This window comes from the organism of the source record quoted next, unplaced genomic scaffold (genome assembly GCF_019419815.1).
Source record: "Pyrus x bretschneideri cultivar Hongxiangsu unplaced genomic scaffold, Pyrus_bretschneideri_v1 Contig124, whole genome shotgun sequence".
Lineage (NCBI taxonomy): Eukaryota > Viridiplantae > Streptophyta > Magnoliopsida > Rosales > Rosaceae > Pyrus > Pyrus x bretschneideri.
In genome coordinates this window covers 451,505-475,596 of record NW_025999418.1, presented here as the reverse complement: position 1 = coordinate 475,596, position 24,092 = coordinate 451,505, and the positions used below count along the sequence as shown (strand labels likewise).

The following is a 24,092-nucleotide window of genomic DNA, read 5'->3' as shown; positions in this document are numbered from 1 at the left end:
TAGGGCATTATCGATCTTGATGCCATCTTCTTGACCTGCCTACTGTAATTGCTATTTGGCAGAGGTTGAGTCATCTTTCTGCACTTCAGCTACTACTGCTGGAGCGAAAAACTTCTTCTTCAACTCCTTGAGAACTTGTATAGTGCATCGCTTAGACATGGCCTAGTCGCCTTTGATTTCTCTAACTGTTCCTCCCGGGATGCGAAATTGAATTTTCTGGTACTCGATCGAGGTTACAGCTCCAATCTTCACTAGTCATGGTTAGCCCAATATCCCATTATAGGGAGATGGGTCACTGATGATCATGAAGGTCTGCGATGAAACAATCAGTGGGTTGGTTACATCGAGTGTGATAGTGCCAGTGACAGTTGAGGTAAGTTCGTTGAACCTGGTCAAGACCTCTACTTTGCGTTTGATCGTGTTTTCCAAGCCCATCTTCTGGATGACTGGCAGTTGTAGGAGGTTGACTAAGCTGCCGTTATCTACCATGACTCTGTCAACGATGGCATGGGCCAGTTGTACAGAAATCCCTAGGGCGTCGTCATGGGGAAAGTCTACTCCTTTAGTGTCCTGCTCGGTGAAGTCGACGATTGGTCCAGGTTTAGCATCTATGGCTTGAACCTAATTGACTAATCTATCCTGCTGGATTTTCCTCTTCATGGAGTTATTGGTGGCCCCCAGATGCTTAGATTCGGCAAAGATTTCGTTGATTCGGATTGTCTGGGTTGGGGGTTAAGCATCGACAATTGCTTCTCACCTTGGCTGAGTAGCTGGTCTGTCGACATACTGGTCGCATTTGCCTTCCTTCACCAGTTGCTTAATGTACCTCCTCCATGTGGTGCAATCATTGGTTGTGTGCTTAGGACCTATGTGGAATGCGCAGTATTTGGTCTGGTCCATCTTAGAAGTGTCACCTTTTAAAGGTGGCGACAGCTTGAACCATGGCTTATCCTTGAGGTCGCGAAGGATCTGGCTGCGCCCCTCATAGTTGGGGTCTAGTCCCTGCATTTGTCACCTGGCTTGCTTTTGTTATCGAGTAGTTTGTTGCTCACCTTCTTTTGAGTCGATTCTGCGTCTTTACGCGGCTGCTCAAGCTGTTTTTTGGAGCGCTTTTCTTCATCCCAGAGGGAGTTCTTTTCTGCCAAAGCATACGAGTTTGCCAAGGACAGGTTCTCGCCCATAATCAATTCTTTGAAAAGTGGGTGATCTGCTGGGAGTCATTTTCGGAAAGCTGAACATGTGATGCTATCATTGCATCCGATGATCTTTGCCTTTTTCGCCTTGAATCTCTTGACATAGGTGCATAGTAACTCATTTGGATCTTTTTTTCATGCTGAAAAGGTGGTCAGACCTCTTCTTTATCGAGCGGTAAAATGAATATTCCTTAATGAAAACCAAGGAAAGTTTATCGAAGTTCTAGATTGAACGGGGCGGCGGTGTGTGAAACCAGTCTTGCGCCTCGTCTTGTAGCGTAATGGCAAAGATCTTGCACATAAGAGCATCATTGTTGGCGTAGAGGATCATGGCACTTCGGTAATGCATCAACTATCTGTCTGGATCTTCATCTCCTCTAAACCAGGTGAAATGTGGCGGGTTGAACTTTCGCGGTAACTTCATCCACTTGATCTCGTCTGTAAAAGGTAACCTACTCAGGTTAGCCACATCTCTGCGGAGGGCATCGTAAGTAGTGTCAATGCGCTGGACTCCACGCAGCCACTCTGCTACGAGCCTTTGTTCTTCCTCCTGGATTTGCGCCTGGTAGGGCAGTGGAGCCTCCAGTTGCCCCCGGTGCTAACTTGTTGGTCCATGTTGCTCTTCGGCATGTCCTGCTCATCTGTACCGCGGTCGCGGTGCACGTGGTTTTAGCTATCCTGCTCACCGTCGCGCCTGGCGGGGGCTACCAATGGAACTTAAAATGGACTGCCTATGTGCTCTTCTCCATGCGTTATGTGACTACCTACTTTATTACCTCGTAAAAGAATCTCTTTGTGGGCCTAGCCTCGTGTGGATGCTTCTCTCGGAAGGTTTTGAGTGCTCGTCGAAGTATGGACCCAACCTCGAATGCGCACTAACTCGCGAGCCAAGTAGGGAATAAATGCTTCTCTGAGCATCTAGGCAGGAGAAGGCGTTTCCCCGATGGCCCAAACGAGAGTGTACGCTACCCGAACGCTCTGTTCTTGGCGGGCTGAGTGGCTCTTTGCTGGGACATCGTTGGAATAAGTCACATTCTTTCACCCTTGTCCTGCTTCGATACACCTCATCTGGGGCACACTGCATCTTGATGTGCTCGAGGAGTTGGTTCACCAAGGTGGTTTGCTGGGCGATGACGTTCGTTAAATCAGCGACCTGTTGAGGCAGTGGGGCTCGCCATTTAGATTATAAGAGTCTGTATAATGGGTGTCTCCATGCGTGGTAGAAGTATGGTGAACCGCAAGTACAAAACTTGAGCACAGAGCGGGTAGGTCTACAAAAAAGTGGGGTGTAAGTAACCATGAGTCGACTGTATGACCTGTGGTCGGAATTTGGACCATTAAAGCTGGCCTCGAAATGGGTTGGGCTGCAGGTCGAGTCGTCAGAGCAACTTCGAGGTGCGTTAGACCAGTGCCTGCTTACTTTAGATCTGCATGGCTGTGGGCCCTCCTAGGCGTTGGGCTACCATATCTTGGCCTGCTGGTTGAGTGGCTTGGGCTTGGGCTCGTTGAGCTACTTGGCTAACAGCAACTGTCGAATTCTGGGCTCGGATTTAGGCCTGCTACTACATTGGGCTAGGCCTCCTGCCTAGGGCTTGCTGTGGCAGCTGCCAAGTTTGGGGCCTTCTGCCCAGGGGCTTGGAAGTGGACCTGGGCTTTTTGCCTAAGGTTTGGTGGGAGTGGTACCGTGGCGGTAAGGCTCCTTCTGCCATCGCGTTGAGCCTTGAGGATCTTCATTCTAGGGCTATGTCCTCGTCTCCACTCTCTGGTCCAAATCTTTCCACGTATGGGGTTCCGTTCGTTGTGGTTTCTGAATTTCCTACCATTGTATCCCTTCTCCAGGGATTGATTAAGAAACTTTTCTAGGAAAATTAATTGATACGACGTGTGAGAAATTCAACGTAACAGAAAATTCAAGAAACTAATGCAAAAAGCTTCTTCGAGTATTTTGAATCAGATCTCAATGAAAGCACCAATTTGTGGATGCAAATTTCCGTCGTTTTTAGTCTTGACGAAAATGCATCTGCAAAACAATCAACACCTTTGATCAAAGACCTAAGCCTCACGCACCCACGAGGTAGGGGGTTAGGTCAACGGATCTTCGATGCCAAAGTTAGTTTCTCTGAGAGAGTAAAGTGCTTAAGGCTTTTTAGGGTTGCAAAAGCCTTTCAATTTGGTAGAATGTGGGGTATTTATTGGGCTAGGGCCGGCCATATAAGGTTTAATGGAGAAATATTCTCTAAATATTCCCAAGATATTTAATAGGAGATAATATCTTGAGATAATAGGGTAATAATCCTTAATTGAATTAAATTAGGATTACTTACTTGATTAGAGTCAATCTTTAATTAGGAATGTAATAAAGATAGGATTTGGATAAAAGTCCAAGTGTCGCTTATTTATTGAGGACAATCTTGTCCTTCTTAAATAAAAGTCCACGTGTCGCCTTTAAAAATTTTAAGGTTATTTTAGGCTCCACAAAAGCAATGAGGAAGAATTAGAATTTGGGCGGGAGAGAGAGAGGGGTACGAAAGGCATCTTTCTTTTTTATTTACGTATCTGGCCCAGTTCAAAACGATTCGTTTTGCCACTTTATTAGTTTGCTACTCCCCCTCCACCACATTACGAGAGTGAACCCTTCTTTCTTTCATAACCGTCGTCCGTTGATTCTTTACTCACTATGTCCTTTCATCAAACATCTTCACTTCACCGCCCTCCATTTCTCTCCTCTCTCTCTCATCATAAATCCATGTTGTAAAGGTCAATTCTGCAGATTGCGTCTGGTCGTGGATTTAGAAGAAGAATTCTGAGCCGATTACACGAGAATTCTCCACCGTAGCCCCTAAAACTATTTTCAGCCACCCTGGCAGTGCAGCCAATCCGCCGCCAGTAAGAAACGGCGATTATAACGCCACAATTTTTCCTCAAAAGCTCTGTCGATGGTGCTGAGTTTGTGGCAGCGTAGAAAACCATGTGATCATTTTCCAAAACCACTTTTTTTTCTTTTTTTTATTCTTTTTTTTTTTTTTTTGCCAAATAAAAATGTTTTTGTTGTACGCCTATTTTACGGACGGAAAAGAGAGGGAGAAAATGTGGTATTGCATTTAAGAGAATTACACGTACATTCTCTAAAGCTCTCATGAATTCAGAAATTGTTCAAAACCCCAATGAAACAAACATATGAACTTGCAATGTGCTGGTGTGAAAAAAGTATTGCTTATTGTCTTGGCTTAATGTGGAGATGAACAGTTTAATATTTCATGTTCATTGCGTCATTTAGTAAATCCGATAAGTATGCACTAAGGTAGATTCAAATCTAAAAGACACATCTCCTGATGTGTGTCACTTTTATTATTTTCGTAATTATTTTCCATTATCTGTCCCATCACCATCAAAAGCCAGGCATCGATGACTCGATGTTCCTATTTTATAAGAAAATATGCATCAAGTTTGAAGTTTCGTGGTTGAATAAGGGTCATGGCAGGAAAAGCATTAGTACTGACCCAAGCTTCTGTTCCAAGTCACATTAAGATTCCTCAGCTAACACTTCAATTAGTGGTGATTATTAATCAGGTAATTAAGATGGGTTTATTTTGATTACTATGAAGTTCATATACAACTTATTCCTCAGCTGCCACTTCAATTACGCAAATGACCCTTTACAATAGTGGTGGAGAGATGTTGAGCTTTTGCATGACGGCGTTGATAGTGATCATATAAAATTGATGACTAAACTATTGAAAGATTAAACCCCGTCGGTGACTAATCTAACATATCTGACAAAAATCTATCATTTGACAAAAAGAAAATATGGAGTATAAGAATTAATCAACTGCAAACTTATGCACAAAGTAAACAAAAGAGAAATCATCTCCTACATTAGTCTCTTGTCACCAAATATCCTTACTAATTTGACTTTGAAGGATCTTAATTTACAAATCAATACTAATTGAAGAAAGAGGCATAATTTGAGAACCAGACAAAATCAAACTTTAGTAACTTGATAGTGATCATATAAAATTGATGGCTATACTATTGAAAGATCAATCGAACCAATTGAGCCTAAAAATGGTTAATTGTAACTCACTTTAATTTGAAGGTATCCATCGGTATTAGGGTTCATTTGAAATTAGGAAATGAAGTAAACATAGATTAAATAATTAGCTAGATTTGGAATTTATGTGTGAAGGGCTTAGTTATGGATTGTAATGCAAGGTACTTGTGGCCGAGGAAAAAACCGAATTTTTTTTTTTTTTTTTTTTGGTGAATTGGGAATTTTCATAACCAAGCTAGCCATCGGTACAAAGAAACCCCACAGTAAAGGAAGCAAGCAGCAAGTAAAGAAAACAAGGAGAACTTACATGAAACGGGTACATGTACGGCCAACCATCCATCCCAAACCAACCAACCATTCAAAATTATTGGTTATTCCATTGTTTGCTTTCCCTCCCTCCGAAAACGGTGTCCTTCCTTCCATCCAAAACCATTTCTTCTAATTTCTAAATCTCCATCTCTCTCTCTCTCTCTTACATTGGAGTCATATATCTCGCTTTAGCTGCGCCTGTAAACTCTGTAAATGCTCAAACAATGCACATTCCAGTCTGTTAGAAATTAGAATCGTTTCGCTTCCTTCACACCAACAAACCAAACAAACTCCCCCCCTCTCTCTCTCTCTCTCTCTCTCTCTCTCTCTCTCTCTCTCTCTCTCTCTCTTCGTGTTGTTTGATATTCTTTGAATTCATATATGATATTCTCTACCTGCGCCGACCTCTACGTACGTACGCATGATCACATTTTCTTCGATTACGAGATCGCGTCGCAGCATGGTAAATGAGATGTACGTACGCAATCGCATGTTCTCTGTTATTTTCATGCCTTTTCTCGGAAACCAAGCACATTTTTTTCATTTCATTTTAATGCGAATTAATTTGGCGCAGCTAGCTTAGCTAGGGAGGCAAGCCAAGCGTCGCACTACGTCTGCTACTACTATTAGAAGAAGAAGAAGATCCAGAATTAGAGAGGAAGTGCTGATCGATCAAGGCACCATTGATTGATTGATTGATGTCAAACCTGGATCCGCCAGGCCCTAGCGGGCCGCAGGGGCTGACGAGAAGGCCGTCGAGGAGCGCAGCCACCACCACCTTCTCCACTGAGGTGTTCGACAACGAGGTGGTCCCTTCCGCTCTCGCCTCCATCGCTCCCATCCTCCGAGTGGCCAACGAGATCGAGAACGAGCGTCCTCGCGTCGCCTATCTCTGTACGTCGTCGTCTTGATTAATTAATACCAATATTGTACTTAATTAGGTCTTGATTGCATTGCACATGTACGGGGTTTGTGAAAATGTGTGTACGTGTGTGTGTGAATAGGTCGGTTCTATGCGTTCGAGAAGGCGCACCGACTGGATCCGAGCTCCAGCGGCCGTGGCGTCCGCCAGTTCAAGACTTCGCTCCTCCAACGACTCGAGAGGGTAATAACTTCTTTCATTTCTTCATTTTTTTCCATCCATTAATCGCTTCATCCTATTCCTGCGTATATTGATTGATTATGGATTTAATTATTAATCAATTCTGGCCTAGCCCCCTCCTTCTCCCTCATTTAAAACCACTTTCATTAATCAATTAAATAATTATTAGTTGACGTATTTGTCGGTTTGTCAATCGAACTTGTATAAACCTACCAATTTTCCTTATGAACTTTAATTTTAACCGATTATCCTCTAAACATTTATAATTAGTCAATTTATTTCCTAAACTTTAATTTTAACCAATCATCCCTAAAATTTTATGAATAGCCAATTTCTCTCCTAGCCCTTGATTTTAAAAATTTTCATTCAACTTTCATCCATCCAATCTTCCATTTTTTTTGCCCTACACAATTGTCATGTGTTGTTCGTATGACCAAAATGAATGGAAAATTGGATAAATTTTTTTAAAATCTAGTGTCAAGAGGAAATTGACTATTTATAAAAAGTTCAAGGGATAATCGGCTAAAATTAAACTTTAATGAGGAAAATTGGTAGCTCTAAACAAATTCGGAGGTAAATCGACAAATATGCCTTATTAGTTAACTATCTAATTACGAAATTAACTGGGTACCTCCATGGATTTCTAATTTTTCAATTTAAATGAAGAAAATTATAGTGATTTATTAAAAAAATTTGCATGAACAATTTACATTTTAAGACCTACTTCATCCATGGAGTAAAACTCAAATTTTAGGTTCTAAAGTTGCCTTAACTTGCTCCAACTCTTGAAGCAAATAGGAGTTTAAACTTACAACTCATTTTTGGGTCAAATTTAGCCAGGATTCCCTCCTGATTAATGGGGCTGACCCACCATATATGTATATTTTTTTTAGTTTTATATTTATAAATTCATTGAATCCAACAGTTAAGATCTAATTTGATCAAATCCAACTATAAAAAAAATATCTAACAGTCCAAATTTAAATTCAACGGCTAAAGTAATTAAAAAAAATATTTTATGTGTTTCATATTGTTCTGTAATGTTACACGAGTTTCATGATGTTGATTTAGTGATTTTTCAATATTTATCGGAATCTAAATATTTTTATATTAAAATTGTTCATAAAATTAAATTAGGATAATATATATATATATAATTTTTTTTAAAATATTACTTTAGGAAAAAAAATTATTCTAAATTCATTCTTTAATGATTTCGAATTCAAAATTTAACTTGGAAGGATAGAGTAGAAAAATGGTTTTTAGGTTAAAATCTAAATTTTTTGGATTAAAAATTTTAAGTTTTAGACAAAGGGTTGGAGATGGTTTGATTAGTTTGGGCTGTCTGTTGATTTGAAATTGGGATTTAATTGTATTTAATAACAGAGAGAGAATGAAATGAAATATGAATGGATGTTGGATTTTATAGGACAATGCATCAAGTCTGAATTCTCGGGTTAAAAACACAGATGACAGAGAAATTAAAAGCTTCTATCAGCAATATTATAAGCATTATGTCAGAGCTCTTGACCAGGGCGAGCAGGCTGACAGGTGAATAATCCCTAATTATAATCTTCTTCTTCTTCTTCTAATTATTTAATTAATTAATTAATTGTATGCTGAAGTGAATTCCAAATTCTCAAAACAGAGCCCAACTGGGAAAAGCCTACCGCACTGCCGGAGTCCTTTTTGAAGTGCTTTGCGCTGTTAACAAGACTGAGAAAGTTGATGAAGTTGCTCCTGAGGTTTGTAATTAACTTTACCTCCATTTCTTATTATTATTATTATTATTTATTTATTTATTTATTATTATTATTATTATTATTTATATATGTGAATGTGTCGGGACAATATTATGAACAAGAATATCCGAGATAAATTAGGAGTAGCTGAAATTGAAGATAAGATGAGAGAAAATCAGTTAAGGTGGTTTGGACATATCAACAAACGCTCTTGTTAGAATATGTGATTACGAGATAGAGGTTTAGGGCTAAAGGGGTAGAGGAAGACCTAGAAAGACTTGGAAAAAACTCTAGGAAAAGACTTGGACTACTTTTGTGTGTAATGTACCTCAAAAGGATTCTTCATTGCTTAATGGGTTATTTTCTCTATATTTTAAGAACAATGGTAGCTCCTCTTGTTTGCAATGATTACTCACAAACATCTGGAAACAGTAAACATTTTTCTGTTACTCTGCGGCAAAACCTGCAAATCTGCCCATGTTTTACTTGAGATAACATAGGAATTCAGTCTTAGATAGGGAATTCATTTGATGCGGTTTATCAAACACGTAATAGAGCTACGGTCTTATTATTTGAATTTTTCATGTATTGATATATCAGTTTGATTGCTGTTTAGCAATTACGGCTAAACATCCTATGACAGAATATTCTACCGAAAGCAGGAGGAGTGACAGCATAAGCACAATGCCCTTTTTTAATCACTAATCCTTGTTCTTAAAGTACAGAAGAATCCATTGATCAATGACGGAAACTAGAGAGTGACTTTTGCAATTTCAGTTACATAATGATTCCAATATCCAATTCGGTTTGCCATAAAAATATTTTAATGCTTTGAGCAGATTATTGCGGCTGCTAAAGATGTCCAAGAAAAGACAGAAATTTATGCTCCCTATAACATTCTTCCTTTGGATTCTGCTGGTGCTACACAGTCTATCATGCAACTTGAAGAGGTATTACACCCTTGATATTTATCCTGTTAGTGGTCATATAATTTGGTACCTTATATTCTTATTCTTTGGCACCTGGTTGGATCTTATTGAATGTTTTTTCTGTTTCCTTGTTAAAGGTTAAGGCTGCAGTCGGTGCACTATTGAACACTCGTGGTTTGAACTGGCCTACTGCATTGGAGAACAGTCACAAAGCTGGCGATCTCGACCTCCTTGATTGGCTGAGGGCCATGTTTGGATTCCAGGCATGTATAAAAATGACCGATTTCAATGGTTAAGATTCACTCTATGACCTTGAAGAAATTATTAACTCATTTGCCTATTTTGAGGGCTACAGAAAGACAACGTCAGGAACCAGAGGGAGCATTTGATATCCCTACTCGCAAATCCTCATATAAGGCTTCATCCCAAACCCGAACCTCTTAATAAGGTATGTTGGCTGTGTCAGTTAAATTTTTCATCACAAAAGTTTTACTTTTATGTGATCGGTTGATGGTGACCAGATCAACTACGTCGATGCATGCCAGAGCTTGTATTGTTAGATTCAGATTTATTCATGTGATAATGTGATGCCTGTGCATATGGTCCAGTATGGTTTCTCCTTTTGATGCTTTGAATTCCTTTCTGATTTCTTCCTAATTTTTTATTGTTGATTTCACTGTTGTGCTCGAAGCACTATCTTTTTATGAAAAATATTCCCCTTTGTGTGCCTTTTAGCTCTTCCTGGCCTTCAACTAAGCTCATCCTTTTTTGCAGATGGATGATCGAGCTGTTGATAAAGTTATGGGAAAACTTTTTAAGAACTACAAAACGTGGTGCAAATTTTTGGGAAGAAAACATAGTTTGAGGTTAGATGCTATGGTATCTGCAACAATTGTAATTGGTTCATGTTTCAATTATTTTTATTTTTGCTTTATGCTATATGTTTTGGATCTTATGCTTGATCTCCATGCAGGCTTCCCCAAGGTCAGCAAGAAATTCAGCAAAGGAAGATACTGTATATGGGCTTATATCTTCTCATCTGGGGTGAAGCAGCGAATGTCCGCTTTATGCCAGAATGTCTGTGCTATATTTTTCATAATGTAATGATCTGTGGGTTTCTTTTTCGGGTAGCCTATTTCTGAGTAATTATGAAAATTATGTGCTGACTTCTTACACATTGATGCCAACTATACATTCAGATGGCATATGAACTCCATGGCCTGTTGGCTGGAAATGTCAGCATCGTTACTGGGGAAAATATAAAGCCTTCTTATGGTGGGGATGATGAGGCTTTTTTACGGAAAGTTATAACCCCTTTATACCGTGTAATTGAAAAGGTATGTTGCCTCAGAAGCATGTGCGTTGTTAAGAAGTTTCAGGCCCTTATGCTATACACATGAGGATGTTTGTTATGATGTTCCAGGAAGCCAAGAAGAGCGAAAATGGAAAAGCTCCTCACATAGCTTGGTGCAACTATGACGATCTCAATGAATATTTCTGGTTTGTGTTATCAATATTTTGAGTTAAAGACTGGGATTTTATTTCTATCTAGGGCCTCTTATTCTACTTAAATTGAGATGATTTCGATTTAAATTTACTTACTTTCAGGTCGTCTGATTGCTTCTCTCTTGGTTGGCCCATGCGTGATGATGGTGATTTTTTCAAATCAACGCGTGACTTGGTGCAGGTACTCTTGCATTTTGAACCATTGCCACCCCCTTTCTTATGTTAGTTTTCTCGAACTTGTATAAAACAAATCTCGCTCCAGGGAAGAAAGGGCTCTAGAAGAAAATCTGGAAGCACAGGAAAATCGTATTTTATTGAAACTCGGACATTTTGGCACATTTTTCGAAGTTTTGACAGGTTTTGGACCTTTTACATACTGGCTCTACAGGTATTTATTTACAACACAATGGATAAGTTCTAAAATGACACCATGTCCCTTGGTTCACTATTATTGTCTGTTTCAATAATATATTATTTGGAATTGGATAACAGGCTATGCTCATTGTTGCTTTTAGAGGGATTTCACCATTGGATATTTTTCAAAAGAATGTCTTAAGAGATCTATCAAGTATTTTCATCACAGCAGCATTTCTTCGCGTCCTTCAAAGTATGACATTCTAACTTAAAACTGCAGTTCTCAAATGTTGTATCTATGTTTGTACGCTATAAGAGCTATTATGTGCCTGAGCCAATAATTAATTTTCTTAGAAGTTTCACCATACTTTGTGGAGAACAATTCCTTGTAAGCTGTTGGGGCCAAAAGGACTAATGTTGTGACAAACGGCCTTTCACTAACTATATAAATGAAGATGCATAGATCAGACTTCGTTTCTATTTTGGGTGAAACTAGAAGGAAAAGAAAAGCTCAGGTCATGCGTGCTTTAGTTTTCTGGCTGATCGATATAATACTTCGGCTCTTGCACAAATATGGTTAGGGACAGAATTGAGTGTAGAATATTTCCAGTTTAGTCTTTTGGACATCTTTTTATCCATACTATTATAGAAAGAGGATCCCCCCACCTGGTCTCTATACATTTGTTGTCTGGAATGCTCCTCATTAACCATCCCAAAACCAGAGTTTCTAGGTGATATACGTTTTTGGCTTAATATGGCTCACATCTACGTTTCAAGGTGGGGGTTTCCCCCCATTCACTATGACTTCCTGTTTCAGTAATATATGATTTTGTGGCACCAAGGGCCTTTTCTTGTATATCGTACATTCCTACTCGATGGACAACCCTTCTCTTTCTCCTTTCATCCTGCCATGTGAAATTTGGAGGCGAAAGTACATCTAGAGGTTCGCTTGTTAGCTTGGATTATTTCACATGGAAGGGCTAACCTCTTCTGAATTCAGGGATACTTATTTCGTTGCAATTTTTTTCTTTTTCAAATTGGAATGTAGCTTTTACTAGTCCTTTGTTTCTTTCCTTTTTCTCTATTGTTTTTAAGGTTGTTGGTGCTGTTTGAGTTCTCCAATTCTCAGCTCCAGTGAATGTCTTTTCCATTCTTTTATACATGTTTCTCCTTTCGTAATGAACTTCTTTTTTTCATGTAGAAAATAATATTTTGAAAGAAATATGAACTAATCATGCAGCTATGATTTTCCATCGAGAGAACAAAATATTTAAGAAGCAAAATATGTGAAGGAGACTAGACGTAATGGAGGCTTATTAGAAAAGGATTTTTCTTAAGCTGAATAGTTTTGTACCCATTGTGGAAAGCATTGTCCAGATCAGATGTTACTGTTGGCTGTTGCCCAGTATTCCTTGCATAACTTCTTTTGAGTTTTTCACTCATTCTTCCACTGTTTCGTATGTATTCTTTCGAGCGAGGTTTCTATCAATGTGTTCTCATATCTACTTCTTATTTTGATGTAGGCATTTTGGATATTGTTTTGAACTTCCCGGGATATCATAGGTGGAGGTTCACTGATGTGCTGCGAAATATTCTCAAGATAATTGTTAGTCTTGCATGGGCAATCATTCTTCCTCTGTTTTATGTGCATTCATTCCAGAATGCCCCTAAACAAGTTATGGATTTACTGTCATTCCTTAAGAATATCAATGGTGTTCCTCCTTTATACCTCATGGCTGTTGCAGTATATTTGCTGCCAAATTTATTAGGAGCAGTTTTGTTCCTTTTCCCGCTGCTCCGACGTTGGATTGAAAACTCAGACTGGCATATCATTAGGTTCCTTTTGTGGTGGTCACAGGTATTTCTATTTCCTAGATCATTCTCTTGCAAAATTTGTACTATGTTTTACTTGTGTTTGACTTAACGAATAGCAGTCTGTTATGAAATAATTATTTGATTGATGCTGGCTAATGGTTAGACCATACCAGTGCATGAGACGAAAAGTACTATGTGGTATCTAAAATCCATTTACCTAGTCATATTCATCCATATGATTAATCCTAGTATGGAGCCGAGATCTTGGAGTTAATGATAAGTTTTTTCGTGGTCAACACTATGCATTGTATCTGTTAAGCACAAATGTACTTGCAGAGTTTATGCACTTGGTGCTATCTATTTGGATGGATTAAATTAGCTTCTCTTAATATTGACATTAGTTACTTACTAGGCATGACTTGGTGTACTTACAAAGTTTATTTCATATTATTCCTGAGAAACTTTTGGTGTGATTACTTCTTTTCTGTGAAAAAAAGGGAACTTTTGCATGAAAGACCACAGAACTTTTGTTTTGTTTTCTCTGTTTTAAATAAAAAATAACTCCTTATGTTTCTCTGGCATAAAAAAATTAATTGCTTATGGACTATGCTGTAAAAGATTTTGATTAATCTTTATCTTTCTGCAGCCAAGAATCTATATTGGGAGGGGAATGCATGAAAGTCAATTTGCCCTTATTAAGTGAGTTTGACGAGGAACACGCACCCAATTCCATCCTAACTATATGCCTTAGCTTCTTGTTTTCTTTTGGGGTTGGTTGTTTCCGATTTTCGTTTGTTTTGATTTCCTATCCAACTTTCAGGTACACTATTTTTTGGGTGCTGCTTTTGGCTTGCAAGTTTACAGTTAGCTATCTTATCCAGGTGGGAGTTGTCATATAACATGTTATGATATTTTAGATTCCTTTTATGAATTATATTTTAATAATTGTGTTCTTAATTTTCTGTCCTATCCTTTTTCCAGATAAGGCCGTTGGTGAAGCCAACTAGAGACATTATGAACATTCGTCGTGTAGATTATCAATGGCATGAATTTTTCCCTAACGGTAAATCATTTGTATTGCTTTAATCTTTGCATGATTTTCAACTTGCGGTTTTATGCTAAGTAATCCTTTGTTGATGCAGCTCAAAACAACTATGGAGCAGTTGTGTCACTCTGGGCACCAGTAGTCTTGGTGTGTATCTTTTCCCATATTTGAATCAATATCTTGACAGTTTTCTGAGTTTGTCAGGGTATAAATTTCTGACAATACCTTTTTTAAACCATCTCATACTATTTCATGAATTTAAACGCAGGTTTATTTGATGGACACTCAAATATGGTATGCTATCTTTCAGACTTTGTATGGTGGTGTTGTTGGCGCATTTGATCGCCTAGGAGAGGTGATCCTTCAACTTTCTCTGTCTCTCTCCCCAATTATTTTTCCCTAATTTCAAAACTATTTGTTACCTCTCGTCCATATTGTGTATTCATGAAATTATACATCTGCTAAGATAAAACTGTCTGACTTCTGTTCTCTGTCATTCATAAAATTATACATACGTTGAGATACAATTGTCTGACTTCTGCTCTGTCATTCTTTGTTACTGAACATGATACCTTGGCCAATTTATCTAGTTATGTTTTTAATTTGCAAAAGAAAAGTCATAGGTAAATGTGGTGCACCATTCTAGCATACTTCCGTATTTGGGTTTGAGAATTGAATCTAAGTTTGTCTAAAATTTCAACACAAAATGTTGTATTGTTCCCATATTAATTTGGCACAGACTTTTTGAGAGAAATTAACATGGATCATATTCTAAACCAAATAAAATTTACACTTATCTGCCTAAATATGTGTTGCTTAAGACGACAATCATGTTGTTTACTCAATCAATGGCTGTATTCAATGCATGCTTCTTTTTAGATCTCTTTACAAACAGGTGTATTCTAGTTGAACAGTAGTCTTTATACGCCTTATCTTTACTTTGTCTCTGATTTTTATGCATATATTTTTTCTCCTTTTACAGATTCGAACACTGGGTATGCTAAGATCAAGGTTCCAGTCTCTACCCGGTGCATTCAACACATACCTAGTGCCTTCAGATAAGTCAACAAAAAGGGGATTCTCTTTCTCAAAGCGTTTCGTGGAGGTTGATTAATGTTTTTACAACTTTCATATTAAAGTAAAACCTTTAAACTCACTTATAATTTGCACACATATTTAGCATTCATGATTTCCTGGCTGTAGATTACAGCAAGCAGAAGAAGTGAAGCTGCAAAGTTTGCTCAGTTGTGGAATGAAGTGATCTGTAGCTTCCGTGAGGAAGATCTCATAAATGACAGGAAATGCTCCCCAACATAATTATATTATTCATTTCTTCAGCCTCTTATTCATCATGAGGTAAAAACTAAACTGGGTTCGTTTACTTCAGGGAGATGGATTTACTGCTAGTTCCGTATTCATCAGATCCCAGCCTGAAGATAATTCAGTGGCCGCCCTTCTTGCTTGCTAGCAAAGTCAGTACAGTTCTTTTAAAGTCTTGTTTTAGTTACGAGGTTTTATTGTTGACTTTGTCTACCTTTACAGATCCCAATAGCATTAGATATGGCAGTTCAATTTAAATCGAAGGACTCCGATCTCTGGAAGCGGATATGTGCGGATGAATATATGAAATGTGCTGTGATTGAATGTTATGAATCTTTCAAACATATCCTTAGTACTCTGGTAGTTGGAGACAATGAGAAAAGGTTGGTACTGCTACATAGTGTTTTGTTTTTTAATATTAGTGTTCAATTTCTGGTACTACCCAAGCATTGGATTAAACTGATATTTGGGCCTTTACAATTGCATGCTAACAGTATTTAGAGCCTTTAGTGTGCTAAATTCATTCCACCATTCACTGCTTTGGCCCCCCATCCTCTTTTCCCACGGATAATAATTTTGTGGCTAATCAGTAGTGTCCTATATCGTCGATGCTTTCCTATAAATTGAGGTTCTCATAGTATAATGCAAGGCTACCACTTGAAAGGAAGTGTGCTCAATTTCTTCATTTTCGTTTTGTTAAGCAGTGTCGATTATTCAAGAATAGTAGAGAATTCATCTTATTTTGATCATTACAAAAAATTCTGATTGGGTTATTATCTGACAGGATAATTGGCATCATCGTGAAGGAAATTGAAAGTAACATTTCAAAGAATACATTTCTTGTAAATTTTAGAATGGGTTCTTTGCCCACTCTTTGCAAGAAATTTGTAGAGCTTGTGGGGATCTTGGTGAGTCATATATGAAAGAATAATTAATTCTGCAGTATGTGCTCGTTTTGGCTATTATCTTAATACAAACTTGCCACTTTCTTTCATGTTGTAGAAAGATGGTGACGCATTCAAGCGATCTTCAGTGGTGTTGTTGCTTCAAGATATGCTGGAAGTAGTCACTCGTGATATGATGGTGAATGAGATCCGGTTGGTAAACTTTAGTAAAATAATTTTTGTAGTAGTAAAATAATTTTTGTTGTAAAATATTTAATTTGTTAAGTTAAAGAATCGTAATGATTGAATGCTTCCCATATAAATCTTAACAATTCTTGCATTTCCTCATGTAATATTTCGTAGAGAGTTGGTTGAAGTTGGTCATAGTAGCAAGGACGCTGGAAGGCAACTCTTTGCTGGAACTGATGCAAAACCTGCAATATTGTTCCCTCCTCCAGTTACAGCACAGTGGGAAGAACAGGTAAGTGTATAAAACTACTTAATATTTCAGTCATTTTTTTTTAGTAACAATACTATGATAGTTCATGTTATAAATAATTTATGAAATCTGACACACCTCTTGCTGATTACAATTTCAGATCAGACGCCTCCATCTGCTGCTAACAGTTAAGGAATCTGCCATTGACGTACCAACAAACCTAGAAGCACGTAGAAGGATTGCATTTTTTACAAATTCATTGTTCATGGATATGCCTCGTGCTCCCCGCGTCCGTAAAATGCTTTCATTCAGGTTTGTTATGTTCATATATATGAGCTATTGAGCTTAGGTGATATCTGAGTTCCATCAAGTCAATTCTTCCTTAAAACAAGTTGTTTGGGTCTCATTTTGCTAGTGGAATCTCCATCTGCTCGGTTATTTTCAATTGAATGTGTGCATCCTTAAATTATTGGATTAGAAAGCATTGTGACTTACGAAATGACCAAAGGTTCCAATTACTTTATTTGGTTTCTCTTTCCGATGTTTAATCAGTGGGAGCAGCAAGTTTCATAATTTTTGTTTTCTTTCAACTTTCAGTTGAAAATAACTGTAATTTCTTTATCATTAAAGATGTATCACATAAGAAGCCTTTGGGTTTTCTGATGGGCCAACGTCCTGAATAACAGGCCAAGGTTTTCAGCTTTCAAATGTCTTTTTCATAAAATAATTTCCATTTTATGTTGTTTCCCATTGGCAGCATCATGACGCCATACTACAGTGAGGAGACTCTGTATTCCAAATCGGACCTTGAGATGGAAAATGAAGACGGTGTATCAATCATATACTACTTACAGAAGATTTTCCCGGGTTAGTAAAACTATATTTAACATGCTTGACTCTTTTGAAGTCAATGTGTGAATGATTTGACAGCCATTTTGTGACTTTTCTAGATGAATGGAATAACTTCATGGAGCGACTTAATTGTAAAAAGGATAGTGAAATATGGGAGAATGAAGAGAACGTTTTGCAGCTTCGTCATTGGGTCTCCTTACGAGGACAAACGCTCTGCAGGACTGGTATTTGATTTATCATCTTCTTCTCTATCAAGTTTTATTTCTGGTACTAATTGCTTTGGTGTTGCAGTTAGAGGAATGATGTATTACCGACGAGCTCTGAAGCTTCAGGCTTTTCTTGACATGGCCAATGAAACCGGTAAGACTAAGAGCATGGTACCTTTTGTCCCCTAATGTTTAACTAGTCATCGTCAAAATAAAAAAGAAATCAACGTATGTGAAATATACTGCCATCATGCCTAAGGTCTCCACCTTACTCAAGTATGCAACGAGTGGATAATCTTTTCCACTTTCATTTTTTTCACTCTTTTCATGGTACACAGTTGAGTGTCTAGTGAAGTTGTTATTGTGGAGGTAAATATGTTGGTTTCTAAGTATTTTGAGTTATAAGCAGAGATACTAGATGGCTACAAAGCAATCACGGTTCCACCAGAAGAAGAAAAGAAAAGCCAGAGATCTCTTTATGCTCAATTAGAAGCAGTGGCTGACCTTAAATTCACCTATGTTGCTACCTGCCAAAACTATGGCAATCAGAAACGCAGTGGAGATCGACGCGCAACAGACATCTTGAATCTGATGGTTAAGTATGTAATCTGTCTGATAAGTCAAAATATTTGCAATTTGATTTCTTAAAGTAGTGTTACCGACCTCATTTTCTTGAAGAATCTTATTCCTTGTTTTTCCCCTATAGTTATCCTTCTCTTCGGGTTGCATATATCGATGAAGTTGAAGAGAGTGACGCTGCTAGTGGAAAGGTGCAAAAGGTTTACTATTCTGTCTTGGTCAAAGCTGTTGACAATCATGATCAGGTAATCCTTTGACCTTATAACAGAACCACCATGTTCACCATGTGGCCTTTTGTACGTAAAAAACTAATTATTTTCTTAATTCTCTAAAGGAAATATATCGTATAAAGTTGCCTGGTTCGGCGAAGATTGGAGAAGGGAAACCGGAAAACCAGAACCATGCTATAATTTTTACTCGAGGAGAAGCTCTTCAGGCCATTGACATGAACCAGGTGAAACCTATTGGAGTCTTGAATTATGATAAGTTCTATTTTAACTTTTCAGTCCAACTGAGATGTAGTTTTCCAATTTCTTGTAGGACAATTACTTAGAAGAAGCATTTAAAATGAGAAACCTTCTTGAAGAATTTAATGAGGACCACGGAGTACGTCCTCCTTCAATTTTAGGTGTTCGTGAGCATATCTTTACTGGAAGGTTGGTTACGTGTTAGCTTTTTCTTTTACTTTTAATTAACGGTTGGAGATTGTATTGCTACCATTGTATCCTGTACTCGTACGAAATGTGATTCCTATCTTATGTGAACTGCAGTGTTTCTTCATTGGCCTGGTTTATGTCAAATCAGGAAATGAGCTTTGTGACCATAGGTCAAAGAGTTCTTGCAAGACCTTTGAAGTATGTTTTCTCTTCCAGTACTAAACTCTTTTAAGTAATCCAAGGCAAATTTTTAGAAAGATCTGAATCATTTTTATAGTAGAGCAGTACCTTTTAGTCCCGAAGGATTTGTTCAGATTAGATTTAATTAATAAATGAATGTTGCCATACTTTGGAGGTGTGTTGCATCTGTAGGGCATATTTTTATAAACCAATTTATTCCGGTGAACTATCTAACCTCTCATGATACCCTTTTTTTCTAGTTTCCCTTTCTTTTCCATCTTCAGATCACTGTTTTTCTTTTTCTTTGATTATGTTGAATATGTAGGCCTCAGTTACAGACGGAATGGAAACTAAGATTCATGTGTCTCAGTGTTCTAAATGAAGTTCATATGATATATATTTGGTTCAATAAAGTTTTTAAGTCATTTACTTAGTAATTACCTATTGGTTTCAGGATCCGCTTCCACTATGGACACCCAGATGTCTTTGATAGAATCTTCCACATTACTCGTGGTGGCATGAGCAAGGCTTCCCGTGGCATCAATCTGAGCGAGGACATCTTTGCTGGTAACATTCATGAATATAACACACATGCGCACGCATGAATGTTTGCATGTGGGAAAGCAAACACATCTAACATCTGATGTATGACATGAGTTCTTGCTGTGTAGGTTTTAATTCAACGTTAAGGCGAGGGAATGTTACTCACCATGAATACATTCAAGTTGGGAAGGGTAGAGATGTTGGGCTCAACCAAATCTCTCTCTTTGAAGCTAAAGTTGCTTGTGGTAATGGAGAGCAAACGCTTAGCAGGGATATCTATCGCTTAGGGCACCGTTTTGACTTCTTTCGCATGTTGTCCTTCTATTTTTCGACAATAGGGTTTTACATCAGCGCAATGGTAATCCTGTCTTTATATTTGACGTTTTATTTGCTGTTTTTAGTCTTAGACTGTTACTGTATTTGTTTATTCATTTTGCTATTTTTCAGTGAAATCATCCTTGAATATGTTGACAAATAATTTCAGTGAACTTTAAATCCTGCTTGTCATGCTACATCAAGTCAATTCATTCAAATTGACGAGCTGTATCAAATAAAATTACCGAGAACTTCTCATGCTTCAAACTATTTAGAATCTGAAGTTTTATGCCATGTCCTTTCCTCTACAGTTTCCATTGATAACGTACATTGGTTTGTCCCCTAATTTAAAAAACTGTGCCATTTGACGAACACAAGAAATTAGCATACATATCTTAGAGCCTTTGGCAGCATAGATGGCTACGTTACATAAATACTAGGTGGTTGAAACTGTACAGATTTGCCATTTGTCTGGTTCAGTTGTATTTGATAAAGAAGCATGGAAATCATATCCCTGTTATCTAAATGTTATGCTTTGCAGTCCTACTTATCCTTGTTCTTTGTGTAATGGGAGAAACTGAGCATTCTCTTTTCGGTTCCTTCATTTTCATTTTCTTTCTAACATGAGTGTTTTCTTGTAATCCAGTTGGTTGTCCTTACAGTCTATGCATACTTATACGGCAGACTTTACTTGTCATTAAGTGGAATGGAAAAGACAATTGTGAACTATGCCGCCACCAGGGGAAATAATGTTCTACAAGCAGCCATGGCTTCCCAATCTATTTTCCAATTAGGTCTTTTGACTTCCTTGCCCATGATCATGGAAATTGGACTAGAAAGAGGGTTCAGAACTGCGTTAGGGGACATGATAATTATGCAGCTGCAACTAGCATCCGTTTTCTTCACCTTCTCTCTTGGCACCAAAGTTCATTATTATGGTCGAACTGTGCTGCACGGCGGTGCTAAATACAGAGCAACTGGTCGTGGCTTTGTTGTCCGGCATGAAAAGTTTGCCGAGAATTACAGGATGTACTCAAGGAGTCATTTTGTGAAAGGCCTTGAACTTATGGTACTGCTTATAATTTATCAGATATACGGTTCAGCAGTAACTGGTACAATATCATATATCTTCGTCACATTCTCCATGTGGTTCTTAGTGGTTTCGTGGCTGTTTGCTCCCTTCCTGTTTAACCCTTCGGGATTTGAATGGCAAAAGATAGTCGAAGATTGGGATGATTGGACAAAATGGATAAGTAGCCATGGTGGTATTGGTGTGCCAGCGACCAAGAGCTGGGAGTCTTGGTGGGATGAGGAACAGGAACACCTGCAGCACACTGGGGTTTTGGGACGATTTTGGGAGATTGTTCTTTCTCTGCGCTTCTTTCTCTTCCAGTATGGAATTGTGTACCATCTAAATGTGGCCAGGGGTGATAAAAGCATCATGGTAAACTTCATTCTGTTTCTTATTTACTTTTGTATTTGTTTCTTTTCTCTCAAAAAATGCAACAAGTTCCATACTCTTCGAAGCTTACCAGCCGTTCAGAACTCCTTGTCTACTTGCCAAATATCTTTTTTTAACTGAAATTATCTTTATGTATACAAATTGCAGGTTTATGGTCTGTCATGGCTGGTCATTGTCGCTGTGATGATCATCCTAAAGGTTAGTTTTCAAGCTCTAATACTTTCTGGTTGAAAGTGATGTTTTCATATCTCTAAAATTTATTCCACTGAATGGTGAACTTTCACCTCGAAATCTTAGGTTGTGTCGTTGGGAAGAAAGAGGTTCAGTGCAGATTTCCAGCTGATGTTCAGGCTTCTCAAGTTGTTCCTGTTTATTGGGTTTGTCGTCACTATTGGAATGCTTTTCGCTTTCCTCAGTCTTACTGTTGGTGACATCTTTGTGAGCTTATTGGCCTTCTTGCCCACGGGATGGGCGCTACTAATGGTACATGCCTCATATAACTTGAAACCTACTTTGCTTTTCTATAATATCCGTTATTTGCTGTTGTCCTCGACAATTTTACATGTTAACTTCTGCATACGCTGCTGGTGTCATTGCATGAGCAGATATCACAAGCGTGCAAGCCATTGGTGAAGGCGCTAGGAATGTGGGGATCTGTCAAAGCTCTAGCAAGAGGGTACGAGTACGTGATGGGGATCACTATACTTGCACCAGTAGTTGTTCTTGCATGGTTCCCATTTGTCTCGGAGTTCCAGACCAGGCTGCTATTCAACCAAGCTTTCAGCCGAGGGCTTCAGATCCAACGTATTCTTACTGGTGGGAAGAAGCACAAGTCAAACTAAACGCATTACCAGATTTATCGACCTAGCTAGAGAGATAAAAAGGAGACGACGGACAAATTTGGAGACACTTTTTAGTCAGGAAACCAGTAGAGAGCTTGAAGATTCTGAAACTGAGTACATAAATTCATTCCATGGCATGTAAAGCGAGCGACGTGTAGATTACATGAAACTGTAATATAGTATTAGAATCCATCGTATGTCGCATATATGAAATGTACAATGCATATATCCGAGGGCGCGTCAAAGCATATGCCAGTGCCATGTATATTGAGTACAAGTTCTTGTTGCAGTAGAAAATAAAATGGATATTGGAGTAAGGTGATGAATCTTGTTGACGACCCTAAAAATTACAAAACCTATGTAGCGCGCAGGCCGAGTAATTAATAAGCTAACTACGTCCTTTAATTGAACACGGGGCGTGCCAACTCGTCAGTCGAGCTCGGCCAAGGAGTAAAATATGTTGATGTTGCATTGAGCATGTTGTTGACTTTTTTATCTTGCGACTGCGGCCGAGGAAGGAACAAATCTCGGTCTTCAGGTTCTCAAGCCTGAAGATAAGGCTGCTAGTTCTGCGAAGTTTACAAATTGTCGACGCCCGATTCGATCATCGTGATTATATTCGTAAGAGTATAAGCACGTCGAATCAACACCAGACTATACGGACACAAATATTCAAAAGTGATGTATGTCTTGATGGTGAATGTGGTTCAACCATCAGAATGCTGAACTCTGAAACTCACTTGTAAGCGTCCAATCATAAAATCACTCGGCGTCCAGTACGCCGAATGTCGTTACTCGTAACACCTTACTTCATCGAGAAGGCTAATAAGATGACCTATACCAACAAGGATTCGAAAACCCTTCTCGACCGAGACTTGGATAGGTAACCAGTCGGCCTCGACGCAGTGCTGTTTATCCAAACTGAAGGTGTTCGCCGGTTGCCTCCACAGTGTTATTTATCTAAACTGAAGGTGTGTCGGCGAGAAAAAAAAAATAAAAAGCTCAAGCTGTTTGAGAGGTTTTGCGCAGGGCAATTGTGTTGAATTAAAGGTCCCGAATTGTTGCATGATGTCTTGTATTTATAGCACCAACTCCTTCTTGAAATCGAACAAAACTCATATCTGGATTGAGAGTTCTTGCTTCGTTCCAACTTTGCTTCGAACAACCCTACTCCCATTAGGACTTTGAACTCACCCCCTTTTTGGGGCTTTATTCATTGTTGGTCGAAAATCCTAATTGCGCTAGGACTTTCTCGACCCCTTTGCTTATCTGAACTACCCCTTCTTGTAATAGGACTCGATCATCCCTGCTGAATGGTCCGAAATCACCAAACAACCCATAGTTTTTTTGACACGGCTTTGGGCCGAGCACAAACCTACACTTGGCCCAACTAATATTACTTTGGGCCCAAACACTTCTGTTATACGTTATGGCAGAAAAGAAAGGGACATGTACTTGAAAGCAAGGAAAAATACATTGTTTAAGAAAAGGATAGACTGTTTAGGGACATACATAGAAGGAAACCTTTGTGAAAAGAAAACGTATGGTTCGTTTGATGGTGATTTCGCTTTTGGTTATATTAGATCTTAAATTTTATTTTAATTTGTGTATTTGCTAAAACCAAAGGAAAAGTAGACGGGAGAAATGAAAAGTGTAAAAGAATGAAACAAAAATTTGAAAGTGAAACCAACTTAAAATAATTTTTGGCTTTTAGTTTTCATTTTGTGTGTCATTCGGTAAACTTTCTTTTCACATTTCTTACACCGGG

At 38.4% G+C, this 24,092-nt stretch overlaps 1 protein-coding gene across 1 annotated transcript; it reads left to right on the top strand.

Moving 5' to 3' along the window:
• The first annotated feature begins 5,904 nt into the window (after nucleotides 1-5,904).
• LOC125474638 (callose synthase 5-like) lies at nucleotides 5,905-22,650 on the top strand. The gene is made up of 43 exons (XM_048578562.1): nucleotides 5,905-6,027; nucleotides 6,128-6,447; nucleotides 6,558-6,658; nucleotides 8,085-8,206; nucleotides 8,304-8,400; nucleotides 9,237-9,347; nucleotides 9,464-9,589; nucleotides 9,682-9,774; nucleotides 10,101-10,192; nucleotides 10,300-10,426; nucleotides 10,526-10,663; nucleotides 10,750-10,826; nucleotides 10,935-11,013; nucleotides 11,095-11,220; nucleotides 11,325-11,439; nucleotides 12,710-13,044; nucleotides 13,648-13,700; nucleotides 13,822-13,882; nucleotides 13,983-14,064; nucleotides 14,144-14,193; nucleotides 14,315-14,401; nucleotides 15,029-15,151; nucleotides 15,250-15,344; nucleotides 15,434-15,518; nucleotides 15,589-15,749; nucleotides 16,151-16,274; nucleotides 16,369-16,463; nucleotides 16,614-16,731; nucleotides 16,850-17,001; nucleotides 17,447-17,556; nucleotides 17,640-17,765; nucleotides 17,833-17,901; nucleotides 18,157-18,346; nucleotides 18,454-18,571; nucleotides 18,661-18,780; nucleotides 18,867-18,982; nucleotides 19,097-19,180; nucleotides 19,617-19,729; nucleotides 19,834-20,063; nucleotides 20,667-21,464; nucleotides 21,630-21,680; nucleotides 21,780-21,965; nucleotides 22,088-22,650. The coding sequence occupies exons 2-43, from the start codon at nucleotides 6,252-6,254 to the stop codon at nucleotides 22,322-22,324; spliced, it is 5,769 nt and encodes a 1,922-aa protein (XP_048434519.1). The 5' UTR covers nucleotides 5,905-6,027; nucleotides 6,128-6,251; the 3' UTR covers nucleotides 22,325-22,650.
• The last annotated feature ends 1,442 nt before the right edge of the window (nucleotides 22,651-24,092 follow it).

Bases quoted from the DNA above. Each gene is read 5' to 3' on its own strand.
- LOC125474638 (XM_048578562.1), top strand. From the start codon at position 6,252: ATGTCAAACCTGGATCCGCCAGGCCCTAGCGGGCCGCAGGGGCTGACG. The intron at 16,732-16,849 runs GTAAGTGTATAA...TTACAATTTCAG, and splicing joins CAGCACAGTGGGAAGAACAG to ATCAGACGCCTCCATCTGCT. The intron at 21,681-21,779 runs GTTAGTTTTCAA...TCGAAATCTTAG, and splicing joins CTGTGATGATCATCCTAAAG to GTTGTGTCGTTGGGAAGAAA.